This window comes from Mirounga angustirostris, unplaced genomic scaffold, assembly GCF_029215605.1.
Source record: "Mirounga angustirostris isolate CCGP_5_RB_7025 unplaced genomic scaffold, mMirAng1.0.hap1 SCAF_5, whole genome shotgun sequence".
NCBI classification, from domain to species: Eukaryota; Metazoa; Chordata; class Mammalia; order Carnivora; family Phocidae; genus Mirounga; species Mirounga angustirostris.
The window spans coordinates 71660160-71674254 of NW_026991713.1; the positions used below are offsets into that span (position 1 = coordinate 71660160).

Below are 14095 nucleotides of genomic sequence, written 5' to 3' on the forward strand. Positions count from 1 at the left end.
CTTTTGAGAATGTAGTGGGGCACTATTAATTATGCTGGGAATGCCCAGGCAAAACAGGACCCTCGTTATAAGCCATGGCCTTGATCATTAGTGCTAATGAGCTAAACCAACAGGGACTAACAGTGAAATTCACCATTGGGTTTGGCATATTGAACTATGTGAGGAATTTTCAGGGCAGTTTATACCACGGCATCTGTGGAACTCCGGAAAGATTTTCCTGAAAGTATTAGAAACAAGTATTCTTCCCAATAACCAATTTATGTATGTTTTATGAACCCTATGAATTACATTTGGCTTACTAGAACTTTGGAAATGAAAACATAATTTCTAAAATAGAAAGTCCAGTTTATATGGACTAAAAAATTGTTAAGACATTGTTGAAAATCAAACTCCTGATCTTGGCAACCCCAGGAAAGAGGCATCTCACAGTACTGAGGGGAAAAAAAACAGGTGGAATGGGTATCACAGTGACAAGAGACTCGAAGGAGCAGCACAGAATATGAAGATGCACATAAAACAGGAACTCCAAAAGAAAGGAGCAAGTGGTGAAAACAAAGAACAAGAGAGGAATGATGATCCCAAGACCCCAATATTCACTTGTATTCTTTGAATCACCACCACAAAAAGCTGTGAGGAAAAGGGCATCAGAAACATGATCTCAGATTCTCTCAGAAATATTTTCTCAGTTTCTCAGACAATCTTAGTTTCCTTCAGGATCCTCTAATTATTTTTATTCCCATTTCTATACATTTGAAATAAGGTATGCATAAGTAAGCAACTTTAAAATTGAAGCATTTTAATAATGCTAACATCAATGAAAGAAACCACAATTTTAAGATAGTCGTTCTTTTCTCAACACTGACATTTCTAAGCAGTTGCATAACATGAGAGTGAATCAATTAAATTTATCCACCAGTCTACAGTAGGCATTAACCACATTACCTTGAAATTAAGACTCTCATTTATGATGGTTTTCCGAAGCTTTGCCAAAGCGTCGGATTCCTCAGTGGCATTCACAAAGTGGTAATCCCTTATTGCAGGAAACCCTCGCTTGTTCAAGAGTTCCTTGGTGATTTTACTTATGCAGGCTTTGCGCTGCTTCTCATCAGAAACATCTAAATGTGTGCCAACGAGTATCACAGGGGAAGAAGAAGCACGAGCCTACAAGAAATGGTATAAAGTACTCTTGTGTTTGTTTTAAAATCAAGACTGCTTACAGTTCCGTTCATAGTCACTTTTTATGAAATTCAGTTGAGTGGAAATGAGAAATCGAAAGATGTCAAGAAGAAGAAAATGTTAACTATGTTCCCTTCCTTAAACCTAGGGGGAAAAAATGTAACCTTAAGAAATTTTAAAGTCATTCTTATGTCCCTTCTTATTCCAAGTTACCACCTTTCAGGCAGCTTATATAACAGTAGTAATCTATTTTCCTTTTCTTTTCTTTTATGCCTTAAAATGGGTTACTCTCTAAGTGTACTTTGGACTTCTAAATAAAATAAGCATTTAATAAACCCAAGACTGTATCAAAGTGATCTAATATGGTTTATATTTTCACTTCCTTATCTGTAAATTCAATCTCCTGAATTCAATTTAAAGTCATTCAATTTGTTGTCCACATGGACAACAACACAAAAAGGCACTAAAACAAGTATGACTGCCACTATAATATTTGCTCACTTTGGCTAGTTATGACCAAAAAAGGAAGATAAAAAATTACCAAAATTACAAATTGAGCTTGTAGGCAGCCAAAATATCTGCTAAAATGTCCTGACACAAACCTTTTTAAGGACTTGATTCACAGAAGAGCCCATTGAAGCTTCATTCAAAGAGCATCACTCACTCTTACTTTATCTCAATTCTACAAACCTGTACATCAGGAAACACCTAACAGCATGACAGCAAGGGACAAAGTGGAAAAATCACAAAAAGAGATTCCAAATACAAGAGCATACTAATCTGGTGCCGTTTAAAAGTGTAAGATCTGGGCGCCTGGGTGGCTCAGTTGGTTAAGCGACTGCCTTCGGCTCAGGTCACGATCCTGGAGTTCCGGGATCGAGTCCCGCATCGGACTCCCTGCTCGGCGGGGAGTCTGCTTCTCCCTCTGACCCTCCCCCTCTCATGCGCTCTCTCTCTTTCAAATAAATAAATAAAATCTTAAAAAAATAAATATAAAAGTGTAAGATCTGAAGTAACCCATACTACATTGCCAGTGAGGACACAGCTGGCGATGCATGGATTGCTTTTGTTTAGTATAGTTTATTTTAAATTAGGAAAGTTCATACTCCATTTAAGAAATAAAATGATCAGGGGCGCCGGGGTGGCTCAGTCGTTGAGCGTCTGCCTTCGGCTCAGGTCATGATCCCAGGGTCCTGGGATTGAGCCCCGCATCGGGCTCCCTGCACGGCGGGAAGCCTGCTTCTCCCTCTCCCACTCCCCTTGCTTGTGTTCCCTCTCTCGCTGTGTCTCTGTCAAATAAATAAATAAAATCTTTAAAAAATAAAAATAAAAAAAAAAAAAAGCATCCGACTCTGGATTTCAGCTCAGGTCATGATCTCAGGGTTGTTGGGCATGGAGCCTGCTGCTTATGATTCTCTCTCTCCCTTTCCCTCTGCCCCTCCACCCTCAAAAATAAAATAAAGTGAAATAAAATGATAAAAAATAGCTTAACGTATATATTTTCAACTCTTACAGGTTAAAGGGTTTTAAGTATCTATAACATTTAGCTATATGGAACACACTATTTTCATGTCACAACTTAATGACACTAAGAATTCTCCAACTCAAAATTTTAGTGCTTCTAACTTTATTTTTTTATTATTTTTTTTTAAAGATTATTTGTTTTTATTTTGAGAGAGCGAGAATGAGAGAGAGAGAGAGAGAGCACATGAGTAGGGGAGGGTCAGAGGGAGAAGCAGGCTCCCCGCTGAGCAGAGAGCCTGATGTGGGACTCGATCCCGGGACTCTGGGATCATGACCCGAGCCGAAGGCAGTCGCTTAACCAACTGAGCCACCCAGGCGCCCCGCTTCTAACTTTATTTTTAAAAGCTGAGGAGACTATTTGAAGCAGCTGCTTGTCCAAAATAAATTACCTTACACACACAAAAATAAAAATTATTTTCTACTTCCAAATGATTAGTAGAACAGATGACCTTTATATTGAAGAGCCAAGGCTTCATGGCGTCCACCTCAGCCTGCCCTTTGCTGAGGTCATAGACGGCAAGGTAGAGAGCTCGCTGGGTCATGAAGTGGGGATGAGTGCTGTAGAATTCCTCACGACCTAAAGAAAGATTGGAGAATTTTTTTTTAGCCTTCCAAACAAGAGGCAAGAGTCCTTTAAAAAAAAATTTAGGTGATAATATCTACTATTTAGCATACAAAAAAAAAAAAAAGAGAGAGAAAAAGCCAATAGACGTTACATTTAGAAGACTATACCAGGTTTTCACTAGGGATTGACAACTTTTAGCCTGTGTGGCAACTACCGACCAAGTATTTAAGCTTCAGCTGCCACCTATTGGTTCCTAACATTTCCCTCCATGGAATTCACTCTGGTGACAAGGGTAAAATTAGGAGAAGTAAACAGCTTTGGAATAATTCCATAGGATCTACCAGGTCTCTGCAGTATCTACCAGCTCTTTTGCAGGAACAAAATCTCAGCTTTTAAATCCCTGTCCTAAATAAAAGATAAATATGAATAAAAGATTCTAGCAAAATAAATACCTGCAAAATCCCACACATTTAGAATGAGGTCTTTCTTCCCTTTGCCTCTTATTTGGATAGGCCAGTCTTTTACATCTATACCAACTGTGGAGCTTTGCACCCCAAGATCTGATTTCTTGGTTTTTGTTAATTGCTGCAGTAAGGTGGTTTTACCACTCCCAGTATTTCCCACAATCATTAGCTTCATTCGGTTATAAGGTACGGCCTTTTTTAACCGCTGTTGAAGAAACCTGGTATTTGAAAGACAAAAATTAAATAATAAGCTGCTTAACAATGTACTTAATATAGAGGTGAATTCTTACGTGTTGAAATTTTTAAAATATTAGACTGTTCTAAAATATAGCATGCAAAACACTGCACAGCTCATGTACCTAATAGGTATATGTCTTTCAATACACTATTAATACATATATTTTGTTAGTGATATTTGTGTACTTGATAATGATTGGTAGCATTATCAAATATAATAACATTACATTATCACCAGAAATAATCAAAATATGTTTGCAATACTAATTAGAACGCTGATAATTATGAACTAATTAGCATTATGTGTGTGTGTGTGTGTGTGTGTATGAGTTTCTTTAAATAACACAAATAAAACCCTAAAAATTAGAAGGTCCAAAATTTTAAAAAGCACATATGACAGAGAAGCAAAGTGGAATATATATGCATACTGTTACACTAAACTTTGATAGTGAGGTCATACTGGGTATACTATATGTGCCTGTGTGTGTGCACATATATATTCATATTTGATATATATAATGTATATATTCATATACATTATGTATGCATGTATATAATGGAAATGGAGACTGAAAACATATTTGTTATATTATAAATTAGCACATGTAAACTATTAAACTATCAGCAGATAATATGATGCTTTTCCTAACAATCTTAATGAAAAAAAAAACAACTGAAACTAATTAGAAGTGTGCTATAGGTGCCTAACAAAACAACTTTTAAATTAATACTAGATTTTAAGGGCGCCTGGGTGGCTCAGTTGGTTAAGCGACTGCCTTCGACTCAGATCATGATCCTGGAATCCCGGGATCGAGTCCCACATCAGGCTTCCTGCTCAGCAGAGAGTCTGCTTCTCCCTCTGACCCTCCCCCTCTCCTGCTCTTTGTCTCTCATTCTCTCGCTCTCAAATAAATAAAAAATCTTTAAAAAAAAAAATTAATACTAGATTTTAAATGTCCTTAAAAATATACTGGCTATAGAAAGATATATCTTTAACTAGGTTAAAATGTTGCTACAATTTAAAATTAGAGGAGCAAACTAAATCATGTGTGAATTTTAGGGAATATGGACTGATCCATTCTCATAACTAATAGGACCAACATTCCTGAGGATCTGAATAAAAGGCATCATTACTTTTCATGATTTATTTGATGCTTTAGAAAATACAACCTGACAGACCAGATATTGGGCCTGTGATTATTGAAATCATTTTGTCACATACAACTTAAATTCTGTTTGAAATAATTTTCTCACATACAACTTAAGTTCTCTTTGAATTATCAATAAGCAAGTATGTCAATGGTTCAAATGTCTATTTATTAAGAATTCAGCACTCTTTGAAAAAGTCATTCTTTAAAAAAAACAAATGATGGGGGTGCCCAGGTGGCTCAGTTGGTTAAGCGTCTGCCTTCAGCTCAGGTCATGATCCTAGGGTCCTGGGATCGAGCCCCGCATTGGGCTCCTTGCTCAGCAGGGAGCTTGCTTCTCCCTCTCCCTCTGCTGCTCCCCTTGCTTGTACTCTGTCTCCCTCTCTCTGTCAAATAAATAAGTAAAATCTTTAAAAAAAAAAAAAAGAAAAGTAAATGATGCCTACAATTTCTAAACTACTCCAGGTCTCTCCCTTCTAAAAATGTTAAACACATTTAAAAGTAGATATGGTGGCTTGATAATGTAGCATACCATACTGAAAGGAAATCTACTAAATGCTTACCAAGAATTGAACCAATTTTAATTTGAACATCTGTCCAGTTTCAGAAGGGAAAATCGTGGGAAACAATTAGGTAGGATGAAAGGTAATCAAGTTTAGCATAGCTAGTGACAGTCTTTCTTTTCAAATTAAATCAAGCCCAAGGGGACAGAAAACCAAATCTTTCCTCATAAAAAGAGATGGAAAGTTAAATGCAATTTAAGAAAATTTAAGCTGAAGAGAATTAGGTAAGTATGTAGTTCACTGGTAATTCAATAATCATCAATTATATGCCAGGCTCTGTGTTAGGTGCCAAGAATCAAACTGCGAAGGAACATAGCCATGATCTCTGCCTTGCTGGATATTATAGTGAAGTCAGGGATACACTGAGAGGTGATAATTGAGCTGAAACCTGCCAGATAAATATAGATAGGAGGGCGCCTGGGTGGCTCAGTTGGTTAAGCGACTGCCTTCGGCTCAGGTCATGATCCTGGAGTCCCTGGATCGAGTCCCGCATCGGGCTCCCTGCTCGGCAGGGAGTCTGCTTCTCCCTCTGACCCTCCCCCCTCTCATGTGCTCTCTCTCATTCTCTCTCTTAAATAAATAAATAAAATCTTTAAAAAAAGAAGAAGAAGGGGCGCCTGGGTGGCTCAGTCGGTTAAGCGGCTGCCTTCAGCTCAGGTCATGATCCTGGAGTCCCGGGATCGAGTCCCGCATCGGGCTTCCTGCTCGGCAGGGAGCCTGCTTCTCCCTCTGACCCTCCCCCCTCTCATGTGTTCTCTCTCTCTCATTCTCTCTCTCTCAAATAAATAAATAAAATCTTTAAAATATATATATAGATAGGAGTAGTTTCGTGGAAATGGGAATAAACAGTTTCTGAGTAGGGACCAATAAAACTGACATGCTCAAAAGGTAGCAGAGAGTAAGATAAAGTCCATTACCAAAGGTATTTGAAATACATCAAGTGTAAAGACCAGAAACAGTGATACCTGGGAAGTTTTGGTGGTGTAAAAACGATCAGGGCCAGTAGGTTACTCACCCTTACAGGCAAAATCAAAGTTAGTAATTTTGTATCACTTAAGTATCTATAATGCTTAATATATAATAGACACATGATAACTATTTGCTATATGAAATGCAGCTTGAGAAGTTATTATACTCTCTTATACTCTGTTACTATACTCTTTAGAATGTATATTTGTAACAAGAGACCACATAATAGTTGCCTTTTACAGTCCATTTCTCTTTTTTTTCTTTTTTTTAAAGATTTTATTTATTTATTTGACAGAGAGAATGAGATAGAGAGAGAGAGCATGAGATAGAGAGAGGAGGGTCAGAGGGAGAAGCAGACTCCCTGCCGAGCAGGGAGCCTGATGCGGGACTCGATCCCGAGACTCCAGGATCATGACCTGAACTGAAGGCAGTCGCCCAACCAACTGAGCCACCCAGGCGCCCTTACAGTCCATTTCTATGACCAGCATGATCAGGAGGAGAAGCCACTCTCTCACATTAGCATGGCTAGGAGAAAATGAAAAGCTCTGTAGAGGCACCATATAAACCCATTTATTAAATAAAAGGAAAATGACACACAGCATATCACCATTAAACAGTACTATACATTATTTCCTAAATTGTAACTACATACCCATCAAAGTCACAGAAAAAATCTGAAATGAAGTTAATTTAAAAAACGGAAATAAAATTATCTAACCTTATGATGTCTTTTGCTTTACATCCTATATGTTTAAAATCAAAATTAAGCCGTAGTTCGTCCAAAGGAAGATCCCATATTTTGCTTAACTTCCCCATTTCATTAGGAAAGGATCTCAGCTCCAAATTGTAACTGACATCAAGGGAGGTCAGGTTTTCAAGACAGCCAATCTCAGAAGGAATCTTAATGAAATAAAAAAAGACTGTTGGTAGGAAGGAAGAAATGTGTGCGGCCAAGAAACAAGATGTTTCCTAGGAAAAGAGAAAGGCTCACAGAGCCTCTCAGCAAATTGTATAACCTTTCAGCAGGGTTCTAAAACTTTCCAAAGGCTTATCATAGTTTCCAATATAAATATTTAAAGACACAGTATAAAGGAATTACCCAAAACAATCCAAGTCACTTATTCATAATCTTAAAAAATCTATTCTCCCTTGGTAGCGTATTTATCTCCTCACAGTATTAAAAGTAAAGAAGTTCTTTATATTTATCTAAATCCAATCACCAGTGGTGGCTTCAGTCTGTCCCTTTACACTATGTTCTCCACTAAAGCTATAAAGATCTAGTCATAAACTTACATGCAACCTAACGTTCTTAAAATACAACTAAATGTTTATGCTTTCGGTGGCATTGTAATAGGAGGGTATTTTTCCTGTTCCAAATTATTAAGCGATATGCATTACTTTTACAATAGAAAAGCATAAATTTGCTGGCAAAAAAAATCAGGTACCAAAAACCATTCACAGTTATTCTGAACTTCACAGTTTCATACACTTAATTCTTTTTGGCTTTCATAGGCAAAAAACCTGAAGTTGGCAAAATTATATTTTTTTCTGCGATGAATGAATAATCAGTTTTAGATTTATAATAGAGGCAAGGGAGCGAATCCAAAAAGGCTGATCCACTGGGCTAAAGGGCGGCATGATGGAGGAATGCAGAAATTTAAGAAAATGGGAGAAGAAGTCAGCTTAAAAACACATGCTACAGATGGCTCAGCAACAACTTGAGAAATGTAGATTATCTGCAAGTCTGTTAACAGATCAGAGATTTAGTGATAAAGCAAAACACTTAATACATTACACACATTCATGATTAAATATGTATATTCATGTAATTCTTAAAAATAGAGCACAAAGTGATTTTGAAGGAAGGTAATCTACGCTAATATGCCCATTTACTTCAGGATAGGATTAGATCTTATTCAAAGGTAAGAAATATCAAATGACAGATTTTCAAAATGATAATTTGTGATATTTTCAAATCACAAAAGCACATTTTTACATTGGCAATCATTTTAAACAAATAAGATAACCTCTTACCTCTTTCAGTTTATTATGAGAAAGATGTAGTTTCTCTACTCTTGACCACACATACGCTTTTTCACTCAAGTCCAAGATGCTGATCTGATTAAAACTGAATAAGAGTTCCCTTAAGTTCAAAGATTTCCAGTGTGCGGGACTTGGCAGATACTCAATTTCATTGCTGCTCATATCTAAGGATCGCAAGCTAGAACAATACAATGTCATGATAAAAACCAAATGAGTGCTTCCAAAATACATGAAATAACATCACAAGAAATTTTCACCAGAGTGAGACACAACTTTAAAACTAACATTATTTATATTTAAGTATGCATGTATGTTTTTGTGTATATATAGATAGATATGGGCTAGAAAAAAAGCATGTCTCACTAGGAACAACATTTAAATGAATAAGGACTATTAAAAGCAAAATTGAAGCCTAATTTTCTTACTTCAGAAACATAAAAAGTCAGAATGAGAGAAAGACCAAGTGTTTACCAATGTTTATGATACATGAGAAATCATAATGAACAAACGCAAAAATGGTCATTTCTATACAAGATTTATAAATATGCCTTCTATTCAAGAGTTACAAATAATTATGTAGCTCCCCACTTCTCTTTTCATTTTCCTCATTACTGTGGGATTCTTCAGAGGCTGTGCCCTAGAGCTAATTAATAATGTGCATAGGCATAACCTTTTACCAGCTTGTCTCAGTGTGATAAATATCTCAACACTGAACATGATGTCTTGCATACAGTAGGCTCTCAATGCAAATTAGTTGCTCTCAGGAATATGCTATCCAAAGTTTGCAGGAAACAACAGAAAAACACATGTCATAAGCATACATGTGTAGAAAGAATAAAGACAATCAGTGTGATATATTTGACTACGTAAAGGTTGTCTGGACTTTTACAATTATATGTTGACCCCTTTCATCCAGCATTTTTGAACCATAATGAATTATTCTAACTAAGCTCACACAGTTGTACAGCCTGCTAGACCAAAGTTCAGGTCTGCATAACATTTTTGCTCTCATTTTAAAATGACACTGGATTTTGCCCTATGTATCTCATAAAGATGCATAAAAATAAGAAAATTAATTGGACTGTATTAGAGACAAGATGTGCATATCTAACAAGCAATACAACTTAGATAAAGCCAAGAATCAACAGAGTGTTCAAAAGAAGTCTCTGTTAGCCTCAATGGGGACTTACGCTGGCCAACTACATGTTCTTTTGTGAAACAAAAGAATACATTTGAAGAAATACATACAAAATGCTAGAAACGTATGCCTGAGGATGTTGTCTAAAAGTATAGAGTAATTAAGAACTAAATAATATTTTTAGTTACCTGGGAAGCAAACTTCTTTATGGCATGTCTCCCTAATCAACTTCTATAAATATTTGACTTTCAAACACATTTTCAGGAATACATTATGTTTAAAACATAGGACCACCTGTATTCTAGAGGTGCCTATATGCACGAGTTGAGAGTATAAAATTGAGTCACCAGTGTTTAAGAACTGTGATTTAGGCAAATTACTTCATCCCTTTAATAAAATAATGTTCTCATTATAAAGTGGAGATAATAATAGTTTTATTAGGAAGATTAAAGACAATGATCCACCACTGAGCGGATAAAACAGTGTCTGATGCATTCTAAAGCTAAACTGAAATTAACTATTATATGTCTGTCTGACATCTTCTATGGCTAGATTATAACTAAGCACTATTTGCCTGTATATGCATATATTTGCACAGATACACTTATAGATTTGGCTTATAATGTATAGCCCAATTAGAATAGTATTTAAGATGACACATTTGAAATTTAATTAATGCCTAAATTTATAGTTAACAGGAAGCTTTCATTTTTAATGAAATTAACCAGAAATATCCCCAAATACCTGGAGCTATATAAATTGTCCTAATCTCCACCAAAAATGTCACTCAAACTTAAATATAATCTCAAAGTTAGTAATATCCTAGGAGCATATCAACCTCTGAGAGCAAGTAAAATTTAAAAGTTAACGTGATATGGTGAACGCCATGAATTGTGTAAGACTGACAAATCACAGACCTGTGCCCCTGAAACAAATAATACATTATATGTTAATAAAAAAATTAAATAAAAAAAGTTAAAGTGATAGCTACCGTAATCTCAATTGTTTGTAATAGTGCAACAGTTAATTAACCTTAAATTGTCTCAACACAATAGTACCCTATATTAATATAAAAGTTAAAAAGTCCAAGTAACAACTTGGGTCTTTTGCCTAGGAAAATTCTAACATTCATAGGTTTAAGAACATTAAACTGAGTAGCTTTAGAAATCAATTACAAATTATAAATCAATTAATATGCCTAAGTCAAAACTGTGTTTCTAAAGGTTTTGTTCCAGCTCATGTGGTTTTAAAATTAAAATAATAAACTTACTGTGGAAGATTTAAAATTGCTTCTGGAACACATGTAAAGCTGTTTTGAGATAATTTTAGGCTTGTCAGAGAAGAAGGCAAAAAAGGCATAACAGCTAAAAGAAAATAAAAGTGAGATGAGGGACATTTTAATCATTTTAACTAGATTTCCTTTAGATTTGACAATAAGAACAGCTATCAATGACCTGTCACTTAATTTAATTTCTATTCACATGCTGACAATAAAAAATTCTACTTTTAAAATAAGGTAACTCCCTTACTCCTTTTACTAAACATAAAAACAATGCAGCATACTTATAAGCATATTTTCATCTGAAAGCTAAACAACTGTCCAAACATAAATTCATCTGTCCAACATTTGTACAAAGTAAAAATTATTAGGATATTCATTCCAACTTATGTGTGATATTATCATTATGTGTACATACATTATGGATTAATTCATATTACTCATAAGTATAACAAAACACTTTGAATACTAATACACAATATAATGTAAAGATAAAAATTCATTATAGTACCACCTAGTAAAGAGTGTTCTATGGGATAGTAATGGATGTTGCTTAATAAAAGCATTCTTTGATCTTAAGAGATTGGGGAAACATTAAATAAAATGAAGTAAGATATCTCAGAGTTCTCAATATTCTCATATACTTTATGAACTTCCAAGAAGGAAATACAGTATGAAGTACCTCCAGGCAATAAAATTCTGTGGAACACAGTTTTGGAAACTGAGCAAATCATTCAGCCTGTTTTTCATCTGTAAAATAGTGCAGCTAGACCAGATGAACTCTGCGATTCTTTAGAGATCTAAAAATCTATGGTTCTATGAAAGTGGCTTGAGAAATTATTTCTTAGCATTTTCAAGGTTAAAAATATGAGTTATGCTTTCTCTAGAAAATCTTCAAGGGTCAAAGTGTTCCAAGACGCTGCTAGAAGCTGTTTTCCTGAGAGGCAGAAAGGAACATGCTGTTATTTTTCGCCTATATCTGAAAATTATTTGTGGCAAAATAAATAATTCTCCACTTAAAAATTAAGAGGTTTAGATGATATATGGAAAAGACTCATGAATTCAAAGAACCAAAACTGCATTTCACATGGGATTATTTTAATGGCTTAGTGGTCCCACTCAGATATCACTTCCCTAAAGCGTCGTTCCAAATATAAGACCACTTCTAAAACTATTAACAGTTGTGTAGTGCAAAGCAAACGGATTTTTGAACTTAGTTGTATTAGCGCTTTCACAACAACCAGTTAATTAATTCTATGCCCCTGAATACATCACACAAAAATTCTCTTCCTTTTCCTCAGTCAAGCAGAGAGCATACCTGTCCTACCCTATAGGATTTTTGTGAGATTCAGCTGAGATGACATTAACCAAGCCTCAGGGTCCTTGGGATGCTCCTCTTTCCAGATCTAACTTAAATGTCACAGATACAGAGACTTCTCTGCCTCCACAGTGTGGATGAGATCCCCCTGACGTACCCTTGTAGCATCCTCAACTTGTCCTCATGGTACTTAGCTTAGTTACTGAATGCCTATCTTCTGAACCTAACCACTTATTCTTTAAGGACAGAGACTGGGTTTGCTTTGCTCACTAGGAGGGAATCACTCTATCCCCGTTTTCAGGTTCATGGTAGGAACATGGTCAATATTCAAGAGGCCTGGAGGAAAGGAGAAAGGAGGAAAGGAGAAAGGAGGAAAGTATCATGCAAATTAACATAGCTTTTACCATTACTAGCTTCTGAAAGTTCTGTCAGAAGAAAATATTTTAGAATAAGTCAAATTTTATTCTGCTTTTAAGCAGTATTAAAAATTATTTTACTGGAATGCCTGGATGGCTCAGTCAGTTAAGTATCTGCATTTGGCTTGGGTCGTGATCCTGGAGTCCTGGGATGAAGCCCTACATTGGGCTCCCTGCTCAGCGGGGAGTCTGCTTCTCCCTCTACCTGCTGCTCCCCCTGCTTGTGTGCACTCTCTCTCTCTCTCTTTTTAACAAATAAATGGATAAAATCTTTTTAAAAAATTATTTTACAGAGTCAATATGGAATAGTCACATGGGTGGCAAGGTGCATGTGGCCTCCTTTTATCTTCTTAAGGAAGATAAAATATGGGGAGTTCCCATTTATTCCCATAAAAGTATTTTGTCCCTTAATATTAGAATGTTCAGGTAGACTACAAATAAACATAATTCCCTGTTACCTCACATGTTAAGAGAACATGGACTATTTCCCGACTTTTAATAAAAGCGATGATCATATTATGTATTACTATAATATTCTGCACAGAGCAAGTGCTCAATGAAAAACATTAACCATACTAATTTGAAAACTGTTAACTGGTTAATTTTATATCCACAATAAATAATAATAGTAACTATACTTATAATCCAAAAAACTGAGCAAACTTCAGTAGGAAACTCAGTATTCCTGCTTCAACCAGGTCATGCAGCCATATGCATTTTAGTTTCACAGACTACAACAAACCGTAGTATGACTATTTGGAGTCCAAAGAACTGTCATTTTAGCCTATGAGCAACCTATTATAATTTTTTAATTCGAAAATTTTTTCAGTATTAAAAATTTTAATTTTTTAGTATTTAAAAAATAAACTATTTTTAGAGTACCTTTAGGTGTACAGAAAAATTGAGCAGAAAGTACAGAGAATTCCTATAAACCCCTTCTCTCCTCACCACCATTCCTCCCACACACACACATTTTTATCCTTATTGTTAATAACCTGCATAAGCTTGGTGTATTTGCTATAATTGATGAGCCAATATTGATATATTATTATTAACTAAAATTCATCATTTACAATAGAGCTCACTCTGTGCTGTACATTCTCTGGGTTTTGACAAATGTATAATGACAGGTATCCACATTACAGTATCATTCAGAATAGTTACACTGTCCTAAAAATCCCACTCACCTCCCCATTCCTCTCTCCCTCCCTCCAAACTCCTGACAATCACTGACTGTTTTACTGTCCCCACAGTT

At 35.7% G+C, this 14095-nt stretch overlaps 1 protein-coding gene across 5 annotated transcripts in view; it reads right to left on the bottom strand.

Annotated features, from left to right (window-relative positions):
* LRRK2 (leucine rich repeat kinase 2) overlaps window positions 1-14095 on the bottom strand; it is a 141924-nt gene that overhangs the window by 59016 nt on the left and 68813 nt on the right. For 4 of the 5 annotated variants that reach the window (XM_064591391.1, XM_064591389.1, XM_064591390.1 and 1 more), the window contains 6 exons: window positions 11098-11191; window positions 8681-8867; window positions 7365-7546; window positions 3718-3947; window positions 3150-3277; window positions 943-1161 (listed from right to left, as the gene is read on the bottom strand). In XM_064591391.1, coding sequence (XP_064447461.1) covers window positions 943-1161; window positions 3150-3277; window positions 3718-3947; window positions 7365-7546; window positions 8681-8867; window positions 11098-11191 — 1040 coding nt within the window. The remainder of the gene's footprint in view (window positions 1-942; window positions 1162-3149; window positions 3278-3717; window positions 3948-7364; window positions 7547-8680; window positions 8868-11097; window positions 11192-14095) is intronic. The other variant, XM_064591393.1, reaches the window with a different exon arrangement.